Genomic DNA, 25,316 nt, shown 5'->3' with positions numbered 1-25,316 from the left:
AGTACTCTACCAAGGGCGGCAAAGTGAGATTCTGTCTCTAAAATAAATAAATAAATTTTAAAAATGCCTTAACAGTTATAAAATGCGTGTGTAGAGTGGGAGCTGCAGGCTTTGTAGATGGGTTTACTCCAGCATCAGTTTTATTTCCAATGATAACAGCTGACTACGCCCTGGGAGGGTGTCCCTAAACCCTCCAGCCAGAGGACTTTGGATCTTGCATGTTTCCCATTTAGCACATGCAGCCCCATAAAATGGTCCTTTGGAATCTCAAGTGCTGTTGGACAGGAATAAAGTGGCCCTACCTTGTAATACCAGCACGGCCTGGAGCAGAACATTACAGTGGAGAGAGCCTTATGGATGTGGATGGCCTTCGGGGCCACACAGACCTGAGTACTTGTCACAGCTCTGCTATTAACTAGCTGTATGTTAGGAGCTGAAATCCCCCCCCCCCCACCGCCCCAACACAGATGGAAGCCTAACTCTCAATGGGACTGCATTTGGAGACAGGGTCTTCAAAGAGGTATATAAGGTTAAAGGCAGTCACGGGGAGGGGGGCTCTAACCCAACAGGGCTGATGTCCTTCTGAGGGAGACCCTAGCCGTGTGCACGCAGAGGGAAGGTCACACGAGGACGCGTGAGAAGGGGGCTCGGACTTCCAGCCTCCAGAACGGAGAGGGGCATTCCTGCTGTTTACATTACCCGGTCAGTGGGAATTTACCACAGCAGCCCGGGCAGACCATCAGGCTGTGTGGTGTGCCGTCACCCAGCCGCACCTTTCTCACCACGGGCTCCTGGGGAGAGGGCAGCGGGCACCATGCAGCCACAGCCCAGGGTCCGGAGCACAGAGAGCTCATTAAACGCTGGTCACTGCTGACACTCTGGCCAATTACAGGGACAGAGTGAGGAGGCAAGGAAAGCTGCCCTGCCCCGCACTCGTAACACTGCCTGCTGCCCACAGGTGCCCAAGCTCTGTGTTGGCACATACCTACACCTGACCCACCTCCCCACAACCGACACAGGGAAATCAACACCCCTGTGCAGGGCAGCCAGGGCCCCCGGCAGCCAACAGCCCAGCCTTCTGCCCATTTCCCCACCCCCCAGGCCCTGCTCACAGCCCCCTCCTCCAACTGCCTGTTTGTACTTCTGAGTCCAGTGGGATGGTTCTCCCCGCTGCTCCACTGCCTCCTCACCCGTATCTTTCTAGCTTAGAAGTCACCATTCCTTGGCTGCTGGGGCTCCCCGGGTCCTTTAAACACACCTCCCATCGACACCTGTCCACCAGTCCCAGAGGGCCCTGGATAAGGTGTTCAGCTAGCTCTATGTGAGCCCAGCCTGGACCACAGGCATCTTCTGCTCCCCCAGCCCTAGCACGGGACCCCTTGGACCCAGGGCACGTCTATACAAGAATATGCCCTTGGTCGTTACAAGTTGGGCAAGTCTGATAGGAAATAATACCAGAAATAAATATCTTATTGATTCATCAGGACAATAACCAGTTCTGGCAATACGTGCTAACCTAACTTCCAGAAACCTTCCTCTATTGTATGTCCATTCATATGTGGGTATTTTTAGGCTCACAAGGAGCTGGATTTCAACACTGTGGAGCTTTTAAAGAAAATAAATATTTTTCTAAAACCAATCACTTATGATATTACCCTAGCTCCTGGATTACAGGTACACAGAGGACACACTGAGTCTAAAAACTATTTCCATTCTGGAAGTAGCATCACGTTTGCGTGGCAGTCTACAGCCCACAGAGCACCTCGGCAACAAGCCCGAGCGAGGGATGGGCTGCTTTAAACTGACATCCAGTTTTGTATTTAAGTGATGGATTTTGTGTTTTAGCTAAGATAATTTCATCAAGCATCTGAGCGTTTTGCACATAACATGCTGCCACCCACCTGCACGGCCCAAAGTGCCAGGGAGTAGGGAGGGGGGGCCCAGTGTCCTCAGAGACCAAGGACCATAAATTCTTACAGAGGCATCCAGATATTCTGGTTGCTTTGCCAATGACGTTAGAGTATTTGAGAAGTCAAAGTAAAACACATGATCCACCCACCTGACCCATTAAATGAAGAATTGTAATTGGGCAGTGTCTGTCGTGGACCAGGCCGAATGAGATACCCTGAGGGACATGGTCACCCAAGGGAGGTAAATGAGCTTTCTGGGCACGGGGTCCACGTCAGTAAGTCACCTGCTTCTGGGGGACTAAGAGGCCCCGGGCCCAGAGTGAGCATGGTCGGTGTAAGGAACGTGAACCGTCATCATCACGCCTCTGCTGAGGGAGCAGAGCCGGGCCAACCTCCTTCCCGCGTTTCAGAAGGAAGAGCTCTGCCAACCTCTTTCTCTGCCAATCTCTATGAAGTTTCAGTGCAGTCTTCAGATTTGCTTCCCCTATGAAAGGAGAACGTGATGGTGGAGCAGTTGACCAACTCACTGTGAACAGTGTCAAACTTCAGCAGCGGTTACAGCAGGAGCCAGCAGGCACTTCTGTCCTGCCCACATGACAATCGCCTCCTTCTACTCAGTTGAGACTCAAAACACATGCTGCTTCAGAGACAGCTCACAGGCCCAATGGCGGGTGTGACCGGCACGCTCCAGGCGGGCCACGCTTCCTTTGCCAGCTTGGAAAAGGTTTCCCCGGGGTGTCAGATGGCTGCTGAAAACTAACTGTTCTTCCTGGATGACTCTCTAGGTGGCTGTGACGTATGGCTTCAAGGTCAAAATTAAAACTTTAAGAAAAGTTTTGTATAAACAAGCTTTGTTCCTGCGGTGCACTCACTATGTCTCACAAAAGCATGATTGATCCAAGGTCTCCCCCCTACCCTGCACTCAACCAGATCTGAGATCTGTGCCTCACTGGGATGAGATAGTGAGAGCCAAGCAGAGTGGGTGGCTCCAGAGATGAGGGGACACTTGGCATACCAGCTTCACAGGTGTCAGCAGGACTCACGCCTCTGTGAACAGAGACTTGTGTCTCTGACTACACCAACCAATCGATCAAACATACAATCAGGAAACTCCCAGAGTTGTAGGCAGATGCAATGCTTTGCTCATGGACCTCAGGAGCTCACGCTGAGCCTGCTTGCACTCTCGTCCTTAACCAGGAAGCCATCGTGCTGGTCACCCGGTCTAGGCTGAGCCAGGCCTGGGGACGCCTTCCGAGGGTCTGCCCTGACAGGGAGAGGTCTCTGCTGTGGCCTGGCAGACACTTCCACCATTTCTCCTTTCTCTCAAGTCCTCAGATTGCTAATCCCTTGATGGTCCAAGAAGGAGCCAGGGGTGGAAAATAACAGCTAAGTATAGCCGGGCTGTCAGAAGAGGGAGGAAGAGACCCCCCGCCAACGCACAGTAAAGCAGAGACCGTGCCTTCACTCCTTCACTCACCGAAACCTCATGAGAAAACATACAGTCTCAAGAGACTCGGTGACAAAGATTTTATTTTTTGCTTGTCCCCATCAAATAAAAACAATACATTTTTAGCTGTACAAGTATGACAAGATAAACTGACCAAGATGTTTAAAAAATTCAAATATGCTCTAGGGTAGACTACTCAGTGCCAGGTGAGGCCAGACAGCCTCTGTGACCGCAGTGTGAGCATCAGGGCGCCAGGAGGTGGCCAGGCCCTGGCCAGGACTCTGTGGAGGGTGGGGAGGAGGCCAAGGCTTGTGGCTGTGTATCTGCACTCAAATATAGAGATTAAAAATGCTAGAAAGAAAGAAAGAAAGGAGAGCCCACAGCTGCCGTCCCCAAAACAGACCTCCCATCTGCCACCCACGATTTGCATGTCACCTTCTCGGGCTCATTTGTACTTCATTAACTGCCATTGACTTAACAAGATTTATGCAAATGACACCATAGGAGCTCCCTAACTCCCACTGCAATCAAGTGATTATGTATGTACAACTCTCCACAGCAATGAAAAATTAATACGTGACAAGCCCACTCGCCGCTGAGCCGGGCCTCTGGCTTTTATTTTTCTTGCTTTGCTTTTTAATTTTTATTCAAATAGACTTTTATCTTATTAGTAAAAAAAAAAAAAAAAAAGAAGAAGAAAAGAAAAGAAATAGAAACGAAACTCTCTGAACCATTCTCTTCCTAGACCCCAGAAAGGACAAAACAAGGCACGGTGGACCCAGGTCCACAAGAAACGAAGTTACATTACAGGAAATGAATCATATTCTTGATGAGAAATGTTGAATTAGGGGGAAGAGGAAAGGGACCATCTGACCCGGGGGCTCCCTCGCGGGGGAAGCCTTGGTGCTCACTGTAATGGGAGTGAGATGTGTGTAGGGTCATTCCCTGGAGTATGAACGATCCCCAGAAACGGGAGTTAGGCTGCAGAGAGTGAGGGCTGCCTTCCTGGGCCCTAAACCATCTGTTACAGGATTCCTACAGGGAGTGAGGGCAAGTCTGCAATGATCATAGGGGAGAGGCCAAAAACTGCAGCCACCTCCATCTCCAAGAAGGCCACGGAGGTCCTGTGTGATCCCCGTGCCAAGGGCAGAGGGTCGTCTTCAGTAGCACAGACTGTGTCTCCCATGCAGGCTGAGCTTAGTTAAGCCAGAGAACCCTGCTCTGGGCGGGGAAGGGGGCAGAAAACACAGATGTGGCAAATGAAACCTGGGTGAGAATGAGGTGACCCTCCCCTGCCCTCAGAACAGCTAGCATGGCACACCGTCCCCGGGAGCACGCTGCTGCAGGCACAGTCAATGCTGCAGGGACAGTCTCAGAAGTTTCTTTATGAAGTCATAAGGGCTCATGTATTCAATTTGGAACACAAAACATTAATGTGTAAAATTATTGCCTAAGCTCTCTGAAGTCTTTTCATCACGGGACAGTGGGACCAGCAGACATGACGGGAACGAAAGGGCCCCGACACTCCCAAGCTGCCTGGCCTGGACCCCTCACCCTCTTGGGCTTGTTTTAGCCTCAGAAGAGCACAGCTGCTCCTGCGGTGGCAATGGTGAGGATTACACAGGAGCTACATGGAAGCGCTCACAGGACAGCCACTCATCGGCTTGTTCACGCAGTCAACAAATAATCTGTTGTGTTTGCAGCACACACTAGGCAAGTTGTTCCCTGTGAGGTTCTGCGCCCTGCTATCCTCATAGGTCATCTCCATGCAGAAGTCATCCCACCAGGAGGAGGGTCAGAGATTCAGACCACGTCCTCCAGTAATCACTGCTCCTCTGAGGTGCGGACGCACACGGTGGGTGGCGATCATTGGACACCACTGTCTATAAACCCACATCAATCCACACGGAACACAGGGAGGTTACAAAGGGGACCCTGAAAATTATCAATTTAAAAGTCTAGTTTTGCTAGAAATTAAAAATTCTCTGGGGTACCTCCACATGTTTCCAGGGATGTGGACATCACCTAGTCCCCCATTTTACAGATGAGGGATCTGAGGACGGGAATGGCCTGCCACAGTGGGACTCTGGGGGGCTTGGTGTGGACTCCAGGAAGGAGCTGGTCCCTGGCCACAGGGGAGGTGAGGAGGTGGAGCAATTATGAGGGCCAAGCAGCTCCCGTGCCCAGAAGTCCCTGGGAAATCAGAGCATGATTTAGATTTCAACGAGCTGACTGTGAACATTCACAATCGAAAGGCTTCCAAGGACTGGATAATACTCATTTTACGCTTGATGGTCAACTCCAATCTGCACACATATTGAAAATCTAGTCTGCAAAGCTACCCCTCCACAGATGAGCAGGGTACAAATTGAGTGAAGGTTTCAATTACACCGGGGTGGCCTGGCTCCTGCAGAGGGGCTCAGGCTCACACTCCCACCAAAGCCACAACAGACACGAATTAAGGAAACAGCTTATGATTAAGTTTTAATACTCCCCGAAGTAAATGTCCTGTCACCGGTTTGTTGAATGAAAAAAAAAATAGTTAAATGATTTTTATAATCCTAGTTGAAATAGCATCTATAACATAAATATTATGCATTAAAATTACTTATGCAGAGAGTAAGATTTAAAGTTACAAATAAATGTACAAAGACAGAATAAACAATTATATGCAGGAACCTCTGAAGTAAAGAGAGAATTTTATAGTGAAACCACCACCTCCAAAAAAGGTGTTGATCTGCTGTTGTTTTACTTTTAAACATAATGGCAGGAGGAGAATTTCTCCAGAAGACCCCACACCTATCCACACATCATGGCCTGGCATCTGAAACTGTGTCTTCCCAGTGGTACAACAGCTTTTACCATTTTCAGGCCAGTCTCTTCACCTGGCAAAGGCATGTCCGCCCCATGGCAAGGAGGTAGACAGCTCACTCCAGGCAAGCTCAGCCACGCTGCTGGGGCAGGAGTGGTCTCTGCAACGGTTCCGAGTTCCCAGGAATCCCCTTGGACCTCCTCCTCTGGTCCTTCCCAAGACACATGGCCTTCTTTAACCCTGTTTCTCCCATAGCTACATGCCCTAATTGCTCAGCCCCTGCTGGAGCTGCACTGTTATGCCTCAAATGGGTGACGTGTGTGGCCAAAACAGCCCAACTGTACCCGTGAGAAGAGTCTACCCTTTTTACGGGCTGCAGCACCTGCCCCTTCACATGCAGTGAAGCTGCCTAAGTACCGCAGGAGAGAGCAGAGAGACACAGATGGGGCCTGGGCTGTGTCCTGGCCGTGTCCTTAGAAGGCAGAGCCATTATCCTGCCCACAGGGTTGCTGTTTTTCTCTCGAGCAAAATGCACATTAAATCAATTGGTATTCTTTAACAAACTAAACGATGACATTTCCAGAAGCCACTGTGCAGGGCTGAACTCTTTATTTTTATCCTCCTTGGAAACATAACAGCAAAATACGTCACACGTGAATTCCAGGGTTTTTAACTTGAGACATAAAGTAATTTAATACCCGGTTCCAGGGCTAATGAAAACCTATTCCAGGCTAGCAACATAGGCCAAAACAAATGCTTGAATTCAAGTCCTGTTGTGTAATGAGGAAGTTTAATTAAGGCCCCACATTACAGCTGTAAATGTTCCTTTATATAATAAGGTCTAAATGAAACTGAACCTAATCAAAGTTACAATTCCTTCATTAGCAAATTACAAACAAGAGCGCACAGCTGACACACCGGCCATGATTATCACAACTAATTGCCTCGTTGTTACAAACCAGCCTGGAACGGTGTTCAGATGTCCGTCTGTGAGAGCAAATTAGGGCCACGTGGTGCTACTCCCGTGATCATGAGAGCTGCACACACGGGGTCTGCTTCACCCCTGTCGCCTGGCGGCCAGCGGCCCAATCAAAGCCGTGCCACAAAGGCAGCCTTTGAAGCCAGCTCGGCCTGGAAGCACACTCCATCTGCAGGCGGGCAGGCTGCCCTCCAATAGATCTGTTGTCACAGTCGCCGCTTCTTATTCTAATGATCCCATTTTAATACACACAGGAACCTCTCCTAATTGATGTCAAGTGAGTGACTTCTACATTCATCAACAGAGCACATCAAACAAACCTTGGCCCACGAGCCACAGCATCTCCAGGAGGACCTGAGGTGTGTCTCCTGCGACAGGGGAGGGGCGGAGGGAGGGGGCAGCGCACCTGTTTAATGGGGATGGCTCGGCCGCTCCCGATGCTGTCCGCACGGCTCTCCAGGCCTTTCTTTTCTTTGTCTGGGTCGCTCCCTTTCCGAGACTGCAAGGCAAAAAGAAAGTTGGCATTTGGGTAAGGGCTGCGATTCACGGAAGGAGTCTCTGCCCACTTGCACCGTTCCTGCCAAGGCATACTTAGAAACTACATGTGATATATGCAGTACACACACACATCAACGTCCTGCACACAGGCCGCTAAATGCTTCGTCTCCACTGACTCATCATTTTAAAGAAAATCTCCTAAACTTTCCCCCTGACTTTTCCACTGCAAAATTATCTTTTAATTCTTTTTTAAAGAGTTCAAAATTCAATTACTAGAAACCAATGGACCATCCAGGAAAGTAACGCCCAACAGGAAAACACATTCTACAGCTGCAATTAATAGAGCCAGAGAAGAAAGGAATTCTCTATGCTTATTTGGAAACCTACTACATAAATGTATATATTTAATTAACATCGGAATGATTTAAAAATTCTATTAACTAGGTCAGGTGTGCTACAGAAGGGCCCACCTTTGATTACTTTTCAAGGTACAGTCAATAGTTGGCTTGTATTGCTGCCGGACTGTCGGGAAATAGCAAATTCAAAGCTAGTGTACAACACCACAAAAAATAGTAAGAGGGAAGAGTGAAAATATCCTTCTGACAAAATGTCAGTATTTGGGAAATAACAAGCGGGTTTCTTTGCCAAGTTCCGGAAACAATTATCTTGGATGTACTGCTGGTGTTATATGAACCAGCAGCAGCTGGCGGTCGGCCGGAAGGACGACCACGATTAACCCGGAGAGGCCACGACCACAGCGCACCTTGACCTGGGGTAGCGGAAGGAGCTCCACCGGCTCAGTCTCCATCTCTTGATGGCATGAGAAAATGTGAGCACAATGATTTTCTGACAGATTTATTTTATTATGAGAGAAAGATCTGAGAGTCGTCCTCCTTAATAACTGTGCTGACAAGTGACAACTTCACTCCATTACTTTTCAATGGGAACATTACTCACGCAATATTGAAAATGGAGAAACATTTTCATGTGCTTTTCAAATCTGAGATGATATATGAAATGAAGAGACTTTGTGGTGTCCAGGGCTGCAATGAAAAGCTAATGAAATCAGATTCAAAGGGATGTGAGGTGGAGTGGCTGACTTTTGTTTTTTAGTATTAAAAGGGGGTAATGTCATGGGACATAATAGAAATAAGGTTTTATGGAGCAGATTTGGGCTTCCAGTAAGAGGCTGCTGCCAAAACTGAGCAGGAGAACAAGAAGAAAAGTCCCTCTGATGTAAACTCAGCAGTACGTAGAAGGCTGACTGTCCTGAGCAGGTGTGCGTGGGAAAAGATGCTGTGCAGAGGGCAGAAAGCTGACGTCTGCGAACACCTACTGCGCGCCAGGCAGAGAGCTGACATCTGGTGAACACCTACTGCGCACCAGGCAGAGAGCTGACGTCTGCGAACACCTACTGCGTGCCAGGCAGAGAGCTGACATCTGCTGAACACCTACTGCACGCCAGGTAGAGAGCTGACATCTGCAAATACCTACTGCGCACCAGGCAGAGAGCTGATGTCTGCTGAACACCTACTGCGTGCCAGGCAGAGAGCTGCCGTCTGCTGAACACCTACTGCGCGCCAGGCAGAGAGCTGATGTCTGCTGAACACCTACTGCGTGCCAGGCAGAGAGCTGACATCTGCAAATACCTACTGCGCGTCAGGCAGAGAGCTGACATCTGCGAACACCTACTATGTACCAGGCAGACAGCTGATCTGTGAACACCTACTGCATGCCAGGCACTGTGCGCTCTTTTTTCTAGGATGGTAGAAAGCTGAAATAAGATGACAGGAAATCAAACAACCAACAAAGTTGATGAAGAATATAAAACACGAGTGGGAGGGGGGACGTAGAGGTATTTACCAACTCCTTGTCATGAGTCTTAGCTACGGCTGGGGGACTCATTTTTCTCCTTAATTTTCTCCCTTCTCTGTCTAAAATCCAAACAGCCTTCTGACAATTCCATGTATGGTATGATCTCTGCTGCCTTATTTTTATATATTTTTTTAAATTCTTAAATTAATAACGTCGTATAGTAAGAGCCACACAAAAGTGTTAAATTTTCTTTTCCCCACATCTCAATTCAGGAGCAAGCTGGCACGATGAAGTTTCTAGTTGAAAAATAAATTTCAAAGCTCACAGTGATAACACTTAAAAAGGGTTTAAATCGACAAAAAATCTGACCGGGACTTTGGGAATTTTATAAATTCTAAATTTCTGAATTTGCAGATCCGTCTTCATTATTCTCTATTAACCAGAACAATTAACAAAACAAACATGCAAAGAATTAACATCTTCCTCAGGCAGCACATCTGTCTGTACGCTCACCCCCTCTCTCAGGCAGAATGTCAGGCTGCAGAGAGACAGGAAGAAGCGGCCGCTCGTGCGCTGAGAACGCCTTGGAGTAAGAGCGACACTCAGTGAGCGCCACCTCTGATCACACCCAGAGATGAAATGAGACTGAAACTTAGGTTCGACTCACTACAAAAACAAAACAGAATTCCCTGAAACGATAACCATTTGGTGGTGAGAGCCGTAAACTGAATCTGGAGGCAGAGCGTCAGCGAGCTGTCGGGTGACGGGGTGGTCTCAGCCGCACGACTGTCATCTACAACAGGCTGCATCAATAAAACTGAAACCCAGAAACGAGACTGAAACAAATCCTTCAGACATAAAATACTGCAACACACAGAAATTCCCTAGGAGGGCCCCTTCTTTTTCTGCCAACTTTGGAGACTTCATGGTGAACAGCACATCCTTCTCTACTGCTGGAACATGGAATCGTCAGCTACCCAAAAGCCCCAGGTACCCACCGCCAAAGTCAGGAGGGACTGTCCGCGGTGCCCAGCCCTCCACACGCTGCTGCGAAGGTAACAGGAGTCGGTCACACTCATCACAGAAGGGATGAGGCTTTAAAGTCAACACACAACGTCAACACGCAACTGCTCAGCCTCCAGGGACACTGAATACAGAGGAGGGGGAGCTTAGACACCCTATTACTGCAGCTTCCTTAGGACAATGTTCCATCCCCCAGGCCACCTGGGACCCCCTCTCAACAACCCTCTTTCAGAGACAAAGCATCACCCCTCACTATCAGACAGAAACCTGCTTTTCCGCCTGAACCAGGGGCTCAGTGAAAGGCTGCGGGGCACAGTGAAAGGCTGCGGGGCACACCGTCACAGGCGGGCAGGTGTCCCTTCTGCATAAAATCCAAACAGCTTTCCGACAATTCCACGCAGACTGTGATCTCTGCTGCCTTATTTCTGTAATGTGTTTCCGTGAGTTGGGCAGTGTCTATTCTCAGGAACACCCAGTATTACCTGGACACTGAGTATGTCTGGCTCTGTTTAATGGTATGAGCTTTTTGAAAGTATCACGTGAATGGTATCATTAGTATAGAGCTTGAAAATGGCAAAGCAGTGCAATGCACAATTTAAGGACACATACTGGAGTTAAGTTTAAAACATGGATTCAGATAATATGCATGAAAATCAGATGAATGCCAGTCCCTGCACACAGACGGGAGAAGGTCGTGGGCGGCCACGGAGGGGCCGCGGCTTCTACCGAATATCTGCTGATTTCCTGACGCAGCCGTCCCGCCGGAGGCAGGAAGGGCTTGTGTGGAAAGTGGCCGGTCCACATGTGCTTTCTTTATTTCTGTATGTTTGAAAATATTTTCTAATAAAATGTTTGAGCCACACGTAAACTAGGACTACTAAACTAACAGTTCTAAGAAGCCATATTACAAAACCAGGGATTACATGGGTACAACCTCTTACTGTTTGTGTGCTCAAAACAATGATCTTTCAAATAAGTGGAATAAGATGTAATTTAGCTTTTGATTAGTAAAGTATAATTCTCACTGCAAAAATCACAAATAATGTAACCTATTGTGTAGATCCTGCTTGTATTATTTTGTGAAGAGCACCTGTGACTTTGTGTTCATATCTTCCTGCAAACAAACATGTGAAGTGAAAACATCAGCCCAGACCGGTAACCGCCAGCCCTTACCGGCGGATAAGAAGGTATTTGGAAACTGATGACTATGTTACTTAATTTTTACCTGTGGTCTCCTTACGATGCTCTAATACACAAGGGGGTAGTACCCTGTGTATTTGGGTGTTACAATCCTAGGCTGCATGAATTTTTATTCACTAAGATAGAACACAGCACATCTGTTCTTTTTCTAGATACTTGTAAATAAATACACATTGTGACAATTTAAGCCAATAAGCACCAACAGACACTAGGGACAAAGCGTCTATGAAATTTTACATCTTTAAGAATAGGAGCAAACTGGTAACCAAAAGAATTACATTTCTTAATTGCTATGGTTTCAAAATTAATTTGCTTTCTTTTTATGCCTTGGATGACACTGACATCTAGTGGAGTTAATATTTCCAAGCTCTTCCACTTAAAAACGCACCTCTCAGACATCACTACCACCATCCTCATTTTGTTAATGTCAAACCCAATGACCGACGTTCAGGTCCCTGCCAGGGACTGGAGCCCTGTTTTCCTTAAATGCCAAGATGCAAATCTACGGTAGCGTTAGCTTCTTTCATGACCCCTAATTTCTGTCCCCACTAATTATATGTGGGGCATTACGAAACTTTCGAGATACACAAATATCAAGGAATGTAAAATCTGTGTAGACAGAAAAAAATGAAGCCCCCCAGGCAACAGTGATAAGCTGAGCAGAGCGGAACTTGCACAGGTACACAAGAAAGGACACAGTCAGCTGTCTTTCCTGGAAGTGAAACAATGGACCATAACATAGTCTCCTCAAAACTCTGGAAGTGGCCTACATGTCTGAACAGCTGCATTCAATTTCTGAGGCTCACTCTCTAATTGTTTTCTAATATTAAGGAGAAGGAGAACGTACACAAATAACACACTCATTCGAAGGCCGGCTATTTTATTACACAATACATTAATAATGGTATAATTAATGGTGAATTAGAGTCACCACCACCATGAGCGTGTACTGGCCCCTGAGCCGGCCCTGCCTGGATTGCTCTGTGTGTGCACGTCTGCGGCTGGAGTCAGCAGGAGGGGCCCTGATCTCTCAGTTCTCTCCTCTGCTCCCTTCACTTTAGACCACGTTCTGGGGGTATGGGCTGACTCTGGCAACAAGTGCTCCTCCCAGACACTGAGCAAAACCAGGGCCGTGCGGAGAGCAGATGTTAAGTAGATATTTAGTTATTAATCAAGTTATTTGATTCTCTTGGCCTTAAATAAAGTGTTCTCTTCTGTCAGCCACCGGGGTTGTTCGTGACACAACGGAAAGGTCCAGGGTACTATTTTCTGACACATTCCAGCTCCAGAGCTGCCCTTATAAAAGGTGGGGATGAGGCTGTGCTGGTGGTTTCCTTATAAATAGTTCCATTTAAAAAATGCTTCCTGGCTCATTATTTATCTCTGTAGAATAGAAACCAGGGGGGGTGGACAGCAACCCTAACCCTAATGCTGGAAAGGCAATGGGAGACGTGTGCTCTCTCCCCACCACTCCCTTAACAGGGTGGCAAAGACACAGGTGACCATCTCGTCCCACCAGGACCACCCCGTGCTGTGCTGCCCGCCCACCCCTCTGGCCCCAGCTCCATCTCTGGCAGTTGGTTTCTGGAGCCCACTGAGTCATGAGTGGGGGCACAGCCTGCTCTGCGAGGTGGCCCCTTCTCAAGTGAAAGCCCCCTGACCTGGGTGTGGAAAGGGTAGCTGGTACTTGACAGCTGGTAAGTAACAATTTAGGTGGCCAGTGTCTGTGTGTCTAAAAAATAAACATCTCATCTATGTACAAATTTAAGCATATCAGACACAATAAAACATCTAACCCATGTACAAATTTAAGCATATCAGATTTTCACTTATTACTGTGCAGAAACTTAAATCCTCCTACTCTTCAAGTGGCCCTACAACTACTTTTGTCTAACACTCTCAGAAATCATTTTCATAATGGAAGCACTGCCACAAGTCTGTTCTGCCCTTCACAGGGAGCCTTCCCAGCAGCCCTGATACAGAAGTACCGGCGTTGATCCAGCTCAGAGAGGTTAAGTAATTTGCAGGAGGTTGAACAGCAGCCAGGGTGGTGGTCAGGGTCTGAGCTGGGTGCGTCTGACCAGTCCTCACTCTACCACCCAGCAACAGCGTCTAGGGGGACTGGGGGCTGGCGGGGTACTGGGCACTCAGCAAAGGAAAGAGGAGGGTCGGCCACAGGCCTCAAGGAACAGCGGGCCAATGGGAGACAGCCACAGTGTGGAGGGAAGGCGGGTGGGGCCTACTGGACTTGGCGGGAACCACAGTGTCAAGGCGGCCATGGTGGGAGAGGGGCAGTGGATCAGATACCAAATTCTCCGCCACCCCAATGGAGTCTTCCTGTAGTTCAAGATATGAAACATTGAATTTCTTTGTGTCTAAGTCAGAAGTGATCAACCAAAAAGGAAAGTCACATGGTTTAAAACAGGCCCCGCTAATACCTGGGGCAGGCCAGTTCTCCGCTGTGGGGGCCCTGGGTGCTGCCCATGCTCAGATGCCTGCAGCTCCCTGCCCACCTGCCCCCACCACCCTGTTACGGCAACCCAGAATTTCTCCAGAAATTGCCCACTGTCCTTAGGAAGCAAAACCACCTGGCAGAGAACCACTGTTGGAAAGTGTGTACTCGTGACCCACAGGGCGAGTCCCAGGAGGGTAAGTGTTCTCCCCTGGAGCTTGGGGTTCAGCCTCCAAGACTGCATGATTGATTGGTAATGCCTGCTGTGCGTGAGGGAGGGGATTGATTGGTAATGCCTGCTGTGCGTGAGGGAGGGGATTGATTGGTAATGCCTGCTGTGTGTGAGGAGGGGACAAGGTGGAAACCTTTCTGCCTCTTCCCAGGTTCAGGGACACCTGGGCTACATCCATGTTCTGAGTTTATAAACCAGAGCACAGATATCTGAGCTCTGGTTTTAAAACGCTCCACAGATGACTCTGAAGAAAACCCAGCAGAGAAGCCTCCTGGAACAGTCAGCCTCCCTGATACCCACCTCCCAGCCCTGCTCCAGCTCCTGAGTGAGGGCTGCAGGCCTGTGGGATGTTACCTTTCCATGAAAGGTTAGCTACACACATGCACATCTTGGCAGAGTTTTGTCATCTCTCAGTATTCCATGCAACACGTCTCTAATGAGGCACCATGAAAGTCAGTGGATAATCAGTATCTGAGTCTCTGTAACACTCACCCTCCACTCTTCATTCCTGACACCTGTTATCAGAACTGGCCTGCCCTGAGATATCCCCATTTGACTCCACATCCAAATCTTTGCTTCTTGTAATTTTCTCAGACATCCACAGACATCAATGCTATTCACGTCCATTTAGTCCGAATTCTACAAACATCATGGAACTGGCTGGCAACTGGATCTGGACTAACTGAACCCCCTCAGTGTGACACTCAAGTCCCCACCCGGGGTGGACACTCACGGTGAAGAGGTTGGACCGGCGTTTGGACTGCTTACGGACGGGCGTGGGCGTGTTGGCGCTGGGAGGGACATCTATCCGGAGCTCCTTCTGGCTGGTGCTGGGAGTCGATGGGACAGAGGAGGAATAGTCGCTTAAACTCCCACCTCCATTACTTGTCTGCAGTGATTAAAAACCAAGGTTTCATTAGCCACACGCCCAAGGAACTGAAGGCCACCACTTAAGCAAGATCATAACCAACAAGTTAGTGAGTCACACTGAAGGGATTCCCAGGAGACAAGCTAGACCGTGTCTGACTCTGCCAGCAGAGGTAGGTAGACCTGTAAGCTGCAGTGTACACAGCCTCATTCTGTCATCTATCATCTCCTATAGTAGTTCTGCCTAAGAAAAGTGACTTAAGTCTCTATCATTTAACTTAAAAATCTGTGTGTGTTAAAATGTAATCATTTCCTATTTCCTCTGAGAAACAAACAGATGGGTTGAACCAGAGGGAGGCTTTGGTCTGCTCACTGCTTTAAGTCAGGTGCAGAGAGAGGGACTGGTCACCAGTGAAACCACAGCTCTCATCCCGAAAATGACATCGTGAAAATCCAAGTGCTTTGGGAAAGTATTTCAAGAGTCATAGAAAATTAAAGATACTGACAGCAAAAATATTAATATTCTTGATTGAACAGGCCTTCACCATAAGAAATAACCCCACCGACTTCCAATCCAATCAAAAGCTTGACACCAAACCTTTTCCCTGCGTGCTTTAAAAACCTGCCGAAGAAATGTCCATCACTAAACAAATACAGGCAAAACAAAGCCAACCACTTCCTTCCGGGGGCTTCAGCTAGGTTCTTCGAAGTGACAATTATTTCATTCGCTTCCAAGTAAATAATTTAGCAAAATGTTGTTATAGAGAGATAGTGGTTTCTATAGGGCCTAGGGGAGATGGTAATTATAATTGAATGCCACCACACAATTTAAGCATATAGTGAGATTAACCATTAAGGTTTACTCACAACTGTTCAATCTATAAGCAGGCGAGGGTGAGGACCAGAGCAGGGTGATTGAAATGAACAGCGGCATCTGGGGCAAACACCCTGCCTCCCCACCAGAGCCAGCGTGCGTCCTAACACAGGCAGCACGGAGACAGAGAACATTAAAGGAGTCCATAAAAACCACCTGGCCACAGCAGTTTCTGAAGGAGATGTTAAGTCAATTACAACACGCTGTTATTTATAAAGTCAAAAAGAAAAGAAAAATGACTTCATGACTTTGGCATTGACAGTGAACACCATTCACACCCTTTTGGTCCTAATGTGCCTTCAGCCAGCTTCTCACACCATGTGACGTACCTGGCTTATGTGCACGGCAGACACCTGTGCGGAACAGACAGAGGAATGGCTTGGAGAGTTGGGCAGTGACTTGCAGGGCCCTATGGACAGCTGCTGCTTCTTCCTCGTGGCAACAATCTTCTGGGCAACTAGTGGGACAGAGACAAAAGAAATCCCTGTGAATCGATTTCTAAATCTAAGGAACACAACTGAGACCTCTGGCCATTCCTGAAATCCACTATTCCCTTCTCTCAAAGTAATGAAATTCCTGGTTTCTAGCTGGGCACACGACCACCAGGATAAATGTACATTTCCCGGGTCCTCCTCCCCCGCCCCCAGCACAGCTAATTGTGAGCAAGCTCTGGACGATGGGGCACTCTGCAGCTTCTAGAAATCTTCCTTGAGAGGCTACCCTTTGCCCATTTCTCTTTTTCTCACTTGCTTCCTGAAATCACATATGTCATCTGCACCCATCCAGGGCCAGGTGACACTGGGAGCGGAGGCCACATTGGGAGAGATGAGACAGGAGGAGCCGGCCCTCCGACGCCGAGAGGACTGGGCAGCCCCACCCTGGCCTCCCCAGAGAAAGGGGGAATAAAAAGTACACACCTTTCTCCTTTAAGTTATTGTAATAAAATGGTGTTTGTTCCAGTTACTTACAGCAAAAATAATCCCAAATAAGACGGGGCAATTTAACCAAACCCCTTGAACACAAAAAAATCTTTTCTTAGCAAAGCCTAAAGAATTACTCTTCACTCCACAAGCTATCGTGTAGAATTATATTCAAGGACGTGTAATTATATCAAAGGCCTTTTTTATTTAAATATATTACTACACGCATTGGAAGTTTATCTTAATCAATACAAAGCTAAATTCAACCAGGCATAACTTCTCTTGGCAAATAGGCTCGCTGATAAAGCATATTGGGTTTAATTGGAAAGGAAGTCAACGATTAGAAAACTCTTCCTACACCAATAGGTGTCACTACGGCAGAATAACTACAGTTTTTATTTGAATAGATGTGTGTCTTTGGGGACGAGCTGTAATGTAATTAAGCTCAGCGATATTCAATCCTTGCCTTAGCCTAGATCGCAGCTATTTGCCAAGATGCCCCCGTGAAGGGGAAGACACGTCTTTCCCAGCAATAGGTTCTAACGTAGAAGGAGCCCAGAGTGTTTGCAGATAATTCCTTTTCCAAATGAATACAATTTTAATAAGGGACTGGTTCGTCCACAGCTTATGGTTCTCATGTAAATGAATGATAACATAAATATGATTAAGTGAAAATGTAATATATAAAAAATGGCTCACGGAGACGGAGCCGCAGCTTCATTAGTTACATCCCACCTCCAATAGGCTTCTTATCATCCTGAAAGGATGATATCAATTAATTTATCTTCCCATAGTGTATTGATCATAACCTTCATCAGCTAATCATGTTTAAATTACAGAGGAATATCGCAGCACTCCGTCATTTCAAAACCATCGGCATATTGATCTGGGGTCTCTGAAGATGTACATTAGAATATTTTTTAAAAAATCATTATGTGAAACTAAAAAACAAAAATCTAAGATCGGATTTCAACAGCTGCAGAATGTGTCCCATAGGTGGACCAAAATTCCAAAGACCAAAAGTAAACTATAAGCAAAAATCCTGATGGCCTGATAAATGCGAATTTCTTTCTTTCATTCGTTCTTTCTTTTTGGGGAGAAATATAGCAAAAAGGGGGTTTTTGATTATCAACTACACTGCATTTACTCTCAGCCTTGGAGCACTATTCAGCTGGATGACTGACTTAATCTCTGCACAAAAGTCAGAATCAAACAGGACCGGGCTGCATGCTTTGGCAGCTATCCATGCTAAGGGAAGACTTGAGAAACTCTCAAAGAGCAGTCAGATGTGTTATTAAAACTCTCATTTTATGAAATTTCAAGCGTATGTTCTATCCTTCCTATTGGAGACAGGAAAGAGCAAATTCGTGGGTAAACAGCATTTTGGTAAGAAAGGGGCTTGTTAAACGACAGACAGGATGCACAAAGCATAAACCACGTTAATTGCTAAAATTCTTCCATCCATTCATTTATTGTTATGTTAATTACAAAAAAGGGAAGCAACAGTATCAACAGCTGTACATTTTTTCCCATTCTTATCCCATTTCTCTTCTACCCATCATTTTTATGTCCTTCCTACTTCCTCACATAGAACAAGGAAAGAAAATGACTTATAAATACTCGGTTCAAAACATACAGACTGCTCTGAACCACAGTGCACTCTGCAAGAAAAAGGCAAAACTTACTTAATGAAAAACAAAAAGCTCTGACTTAAGGAAGAAAAGGAGTGAGGAACGGGTTGGGAAACCTGCCCCTCTCTCCTCCTGCACAAAAACACGAATCGTCAGCTGATTCTCACTAACAGCCACAGACTTGCCAAGGGCTGCGGGTTTTTTGTGCCCCTCCCCGAGGTACCTCACTTAAGAGGTCTCTAAATGAATTGTTTGGGTGGGCAAAAGCTAAAGTGACAACCGCCATCCAAAAAAGTACCTTGGTCCACGCCTCACACCACCAGGCAAAAATCTGGGGAAGTTCCGAAAAGTTTCTGGACAGGAAGGTCAGGAGGGTCTGTGTGGGTTGATGAACCATGTTCCTCTCCCCAAAAAAACCCTCAAAGGAAATGGAACGTCAGGGGAGAGCGGGAGGCAGCTATTCTTCTGTAACCATAATCGTTATTTACTCATGGTGTTTATAACAATATTTAAATGTTTATGGGTTTGAACCATGAATAGTGCCCCAGACTAGGCTGGCTGGGCAACTTTTAGAACCATTTAGCTTTTATCTATATTTGATCCAACGTGAATTTGTTACATTGTATATAAATACATATATAAACATAAGTATGTTTAACGTAAAAGTGGGTATCAAAATGCAATCACCTGGACTTAGAAAAATCAGGAATCTTTTATATCATGGAGGTTTGATGATTTCTCAAACTTGGTGGCATGCCTTACTATGAATCTGTCACATGAACCACTCCTCAGTCTAAAATGCTGTGGTCAGTAGGTACTGAAAATGTTTGCTGTTTATCCATAACAGTACCAGTTTAATTACCTTCTGGGTACGTCCATAGAAATGTTCAGTATTTCTATGTTGTTTTAAAAGTTACTTTATCTTCTATTTAAAAATAGCATAAAAGATACCTTTTAATTAGCTCGTTCAATAGTGTGTATGCACGCACACATGTATGTGGATTACGCTGTATAAAGCTCCCGTGTCACCAGAAACAGCCCTGCTGTGTGTCCCTCCTGCAGCCAGAGGGGCACATCTAATGACACCGTGGCTTCTCCCAGGGGACACACTAGATGTGCCTTCGGGGCTAAACCGCTGGCCTGAGCCTCCTGACCTGTCGCAAACCTGCTTCCCTTCCGCCTTCTACACAGTAGACGGTGTGCCCCACTCTTAAGCATAGAAAGGATGACATTGATTCTCCTACCAGAATTTCTCCTGAATTCATCTTCACTGCCACTGCCTTGATACAAGACCTTATCTTTCCACAGCCAGCAACCGATGTAGCGTCTAAACAAGTCCCCATGCCTGCAGCCCAAAGGTCCTGGACACATGGCAGGTGACCTCTGTAGAAGTGTGCTTCTGTACTGTGGTTCTTCACTGCTCCGATCATACAAACCTCAGACCTGAAATTCCTTGGCATAACTGGGTTCCTTCACGCTGGTAAAGGGTAGATTCTCCATTCCTGGCATTCGCCTGCATTAGCACCCCTGTATAAGCATCATAGTCCCTTTCAGGGAAGCATAAGTTTGTCCCCCCAAGCTTTGCAGCAGACCAGACGAGGCCCGGGGAAGAGCGGGGACAGAAAGCTGAGGACGACATGGTGCCAAGTGCACAGATCTAAGTGATCACCACGAAGAGCCACAGCCAGATGCCAAGCGGTGGCCTGTGTACACCAAGCCAGTAGGGAAAGCTGGGACGCGCTGAGGTCAATAGCTCGGGGACAGGTGGACAGTGCTGACCAAGCAGTGTCAGGAATCACAGTGTAACGGACACCTCTGCTACAACAGTATTAAAATTTTTATAACAGACACACAGAAATAAAAACACTAATTTTGCTTCTCAAAAATATTTTAAAAGCACAACTGATAAAGTTGAAGGCCATTATATGTTTTGTCTTTACCTCTGGAGCAACCACCCAAAGGTGACACTTCCCCACACTTTTCCCTGAAAACTTCTCCCACCAGAACCGGAGGGAGCACTCCTGGAATAATGAAAGCCGCCAGGGACTGTAAATCTCCCAGGAACAAATAAAAGATCCCCTAATGTCTCAACTCAGGTTTAAATTACAGTGGAGTGATCATTAACTATCTTATTAATTAAGAAGAAATTAATTACTAAGTTATCTACGCAGTTCAGAATGTGTGACTGAGGAATGAAAAGAACTGTGAGGTCCAACTGTTCTCATCATGAAAATCCCAAAGTTAGTAAACGTTACAGGAGGGTGTGCTGTATTGTTCGTGATCCAAACTCTCCCCCTGGGTATGTTTCTCTAGTACCTACATTTTGAGTACAAAGGGAGGTGCATTACAAAGATTAAGTAAAACCACCGAGGGAAAGACACGGGGGTGGGGTTTGTCTCTGGGGTTGTCTGGGTACGTGTTGCTGAAAGACAATTCACGAACCACGGGACCCACAGCACAGCCCAGCACCTGAACACCCATGGAGAGCCTGCCGAGTCGCGATGTCAGTTGGAAAATACAGTCAGTGCGTGTTCCAAGATGATGGGGCAATCCCACGGAGCGTGGGTCTACTGTGGACATGCTAGGGGCCATGGTGCCTGCCTTCCTGGGCCCCGAGGCAGGCACACAGCAGCTGAGCTTACCAAGGAACAGATGAATCACCAGTGGGGACCAGGTGAGGCTGTGAGAAAGCAGGGGGAGGAGAGGCTAAAGATGGTGATGGGAAACACATTTTTAAGGATTCAGTATGCGAAGAGGGACATCCTTGAGGCCCAGCGCAGTGACTTTCAACTGGTGTGTCACAGCATACAGGTGTACCCTGAGAAGATCTTACGTGCTGCCAACATTCATAAAGATCATAAATTAAATTATTTTCAAAAGAAGTTCAAAGCAAGTATATTCCTTTTTTTTACTCTTTATTTTTGATCAACATAATTTAAATGTGCCACAGAAGTTTTACTAGAGGTTCAAATGTGCTATGAGATAAAAAGGGTTGAAGAACACTGTAATACGGGGCCATCAAAACTGTTCCAGGACAAGGGACAAGACCTAGAGTCTGGACAAATACTTGGGATGGTTTGGGAGATGGGGGGATCCCATCTCCCTGGATAGCTGAGAATGAGGGGGGGGTATGACAAAGTTATATGGAGCAGCCTCAGGAGCCTGGCAAAGCCCACAGCACCCCAAGAGGCACACAGGTATTCTGCTTTGAGATCCCCGTATCTAATGCTGCTGTTACCCTACCCTTAGGGGCTTGATTAATATTTTGGCAGGGTATAAAAATTCTAGGCTGATTACACCTCATTTGATGGTTGAAAGCTACCAAAAGGAGTTCTTACGAGGTAATACAAATGTGTGACATAGTTTTAGCTAAACCCTACTAGCTCCTTTGACATAGGACTGATCATCCCCTGCACATGGTGACCCCACAAGGAAAAATTTATTATTCTTGTCCTATGACATGCTGCCATCTTTTTTTGCCACTACCTTAAAATCAGCACTCAGTTACTCTCCCTGAATTTAGTAGCAAACTATTCCAAACCACCCTTGGCATGGACCCCATGTTTTTCACTCTAAAGTCTGGTCCAATCACTTCTACCATTCAACGGAACAAACCACAAACCATCAGAATAATTTTCCAATTAGAACCAATACTAATAAGGAAGGTAAGACACCCTGCAACTGACCAGGTCATAAAATTAATTCAGGGGTGTATAAACAGGAATTGCTCTTGTATGCATTTGCTTTCTGGTTCCTTGTTGGTGAAAACTTAATGAGAGGCCTTGGCTGGGAATCAGCTGCCCGAGCAAGTCATTCGGGCTCACTGTGCCCCGAGCAGGTCCCTAGGAGAAAGGTTTCAGTGGGTGGCAGTCCTTTGACGACTTACCTTAGTGTATTTTGGCATAAAAATATAACAATATTTCTATTATATATAGATTTTTAAAAACAACACCCTAATTTAGGACAGGCCATGGTTAAAAAGCCAAGCTTGCTTTAATTTCTTCTAGTGAAGCTTTGAGTTCCTCCTAAAGTAATGAAGTCTGAGTTCTTCATCTGAGATTCAGTTCTTGTCTGTATTCTTTTTATCTCATTGTATTAAAACAAATTTATCTTCATTTATGTCGCAATTACCTATTAGGGTTGTTAATTTGCTGGAAATGAAGCTATTGTTTAATTGCTCCTATTAATCGGGGGATTTAAATGCCGACTGTAATAAACAGTTACCTTCAGGACGGAGCAAAGTCAAGGCTGCTGACATTAATTTCAGAATTTCAGAATGAAGGGAAATTTCTACTGTGTCCAAGATGGCCAGATTTCCCTTTTCCTTTCTGAGGAAAGGGGAAAGAACATAAAATGTTTAAAAATATATTAGAACAAATATGGTCTAGTAGACATTTTTATATGTGTATCTAATTCTGATAAAAAGTCATTATTGGTGGCCAGGGGGACATCAAACCCTGCTGCAGGAAGTGTACACACACCCCACTTTGATGCAAGTCTTCATGGCACAACTGTTCCTTCACATTCAATCCCAAAGTTGGGCTGCTGAAAATCAGGAATGTTTGATTCCCACAGACACCCCAGCCACAGGATCCCATGACCTGCCAAACTGCATTCACTTTTCTGAAGAATAGCTTCAAAGTACCCTAACTTGGTCCTGCCCTTCAGGGCTTCTGTCTGACATCAGTCAGAATGTGGGCTTCTGTGGGGCTGATTCTGCTTCAGTAAGAGATTCTCTTCTATCACTGGAGGGAGGAAAAGAGGGCCTTCCAACCAATATTGCTCGGGGTCCCCTCCAAGATAGCCAGGTCACCCCGCAAACCAACACAACGCCCACTAGACAGTCATTTCTGGACACTCAGTGTGCAATGACGACACAGATCCTGAAAAAATTCACTTCGTCCTGCCTCGGGCTCACACATATCCATGGCTACTCAGTTTTCTACCTCAACCATCTCCTAGGTGGTTTTCCTCCAGCACACTTCCCCAGCTGAAGGTCTATAAATCTGCTGGGCATGGTGATTGGTAAATACGTGTAGTGCCAGCTACTGGGGAGGTGGGTGGATTATTGAACTGAAGAGTTCAAGGCCACTCTGGGCAACCTGGTGAGATAACATCTCTAAGATGATGATGATGACAATGATAATAATAAATGTGCAAATCTTCAGAATAACAACAATAAATCTGCAAATCTTCCAGGTCCAGGTGGTTCATCTAAGTCAAACTCCAGCCTGAAGGACTTTATACTGTATCTGAAATCCTGTTTCTCTGGCTTGCTATCCAGTAGGGTCCTGGCATGGTGCTCCACTGACTGAGCCAAGTACTGCGTCCATCGTGGCCTTCCCAAAATTTCTCATCCCACTCCAGTGGTGAGTACGATGTATGGGCAGGTCTATAAAGAATGTGTGACCTAGAGGGTCAGCACTGATTTCAATGACCCAGGAAGTTCCCAGAATACTTTGGGCCATGCTCTTGGTCCCAGAGTCCCCTTGGTCATGCTCCTGGTCCCGGAATGCTCTGGGCCATGCTCCTGGTCCCAGAACGCTCTGGGCCATGATCCTGGTTCCAGAATGCTCTTGGCCATGCTCCTGGTCCCAGAATGCTCTTGGCCATGCTCTGGTCCCTGAATGCTCTTGGCCATGTTCCTGGTCCCAGAATGTTCTTGACCATGCTCCTGGTCCCAGAATGCTCTGGGCCATACTCCTGGTCCCAGAATGCTCTTGGCCATACTCTGGTCCCAGAATGCTCTTGGCCATGCTCCTGTTCCCAGAATGCTCTGGGCCATGCTCTTGGTCAATGACCAGACTTAAGCAATGCCTTAAAGAAAACAAGCAAGTTGTTGCCCATTCTGTGTTTCGTATGTGAAATTGGCTGCTTTTTCCTTTAATGCATCAAGAGAGGCTTCTTTACTATGCTCTATAGCGTCTGTCCTTCACTCATTTCTTGGTTCTTTCATTACTTCATTTAACAACTAGCATGTGCCAGGCAACTTGCCAGATGGAGGACATCCTGAAATCCACACCAATCAGCCAGATCCAAACAACCAGTGTTAAGTACACTTCCCACCCTTGCTGTCAAGGCGCCCTACAAAAGAGACATTTCATACTGCTTTCCAGGACTTGAGACCATAGTAAGGTTTCAAGAATCAGCACTCGTTAACCTTGGCCCAGAACCCCCAAAACTCTTGTTCTTCCTCACGTGCTTTAGAATTCAACACATCATTCCAGGCACTGACTCCTTCCCTTCCCAAAGTGTCAGATAAGTGACAAAAGTACCATAAAAAAGGTACATATTTTATGATGTAAACAAAATATTCCTGAAGGAAATATAGAGAAATTATGAACACTGCACAGGCACAGGAGAAATTCAGTTAAAGTTAAAAGCAAAAAGTGAGAAAGCTGCTGCTGACCAGTGGTCACAAGCCCAGATGGCCCCAGGCCAGTTCAACTCTGTGCTTTGTCAAAGTGTATATGACAGTGGCAGGAGCTAGTGCTGAAGAAAGATGCCAAGACTGACAAGGAGGCAGCAGCTCCCTCGGAAGTCATTTGATACAGACAAAAGATGCTGGGAAAAGATGTCAAGGGGAATCAGACAGAGAGAATAAGCAGGAAGCAAATAGTATGCTTGGTGTTGAGGCCCAGAAGGACCAGGGGACA

At 46.6% G+C, this 25,316-nt stretch overlaps 1 protein-coding gene across 2 annotated transcripts in view; it reads right to left on the bottom strand.

The window, feature by feature from the left end:
* Positions 1 to 25,316, bottom strand: part of AGAP1 (ArfGAP with GTPase domain, ankyrin repeat and PH domain 1) — a 544,145-nt gene that overhangs the window by 268,575 nt on the left and 250,254 nt on the right. For both annotated transcript variants that reach the window (XM_023518254.1, XM_012810434.2), the window contains 3 exons: positions 16,439 to 16,566; positions 15,102 to 15,257; positions 7,555 to 7,647 (listed from right to left, as the gene is read on the bottom strand). In XM_023518254.1, the coding sequence (XP_023374022.1) occupies positions 7,555 to 7,647; positions 15,102 to 15,257; positions 16,439 to 16,566 (377 nt within the window). The remainder of the gene's footprint in view (positions 1 to 7,554; positions 7,648 to 15,101; positions 15,258 to 16,438; positions 16,567 to 25,316) is intronic.

The sequence above is a fragment of the Otolemur garnettii genome, unplaced genomic scaffold, assembly GCF_000181295.1.
Source record: "Otolemur garnettii isolate 467f Iridium unplaced genomic scaffold, OtoGar3 scaffold00133, whole genome shotgun sequence".
NCBI classification, from domain to species: domain Eukaryota; kingdom Metazoa; phylum Chordata; class Mammalia; order Primates; family Galagidae; genus Otolemur; species Otolemur garnettii.
The sequence above is the reverse complement of the archived record's forward strand: the minus strand, read 5'-3'. Positions and strand labels throughout refer to the sequence as shown.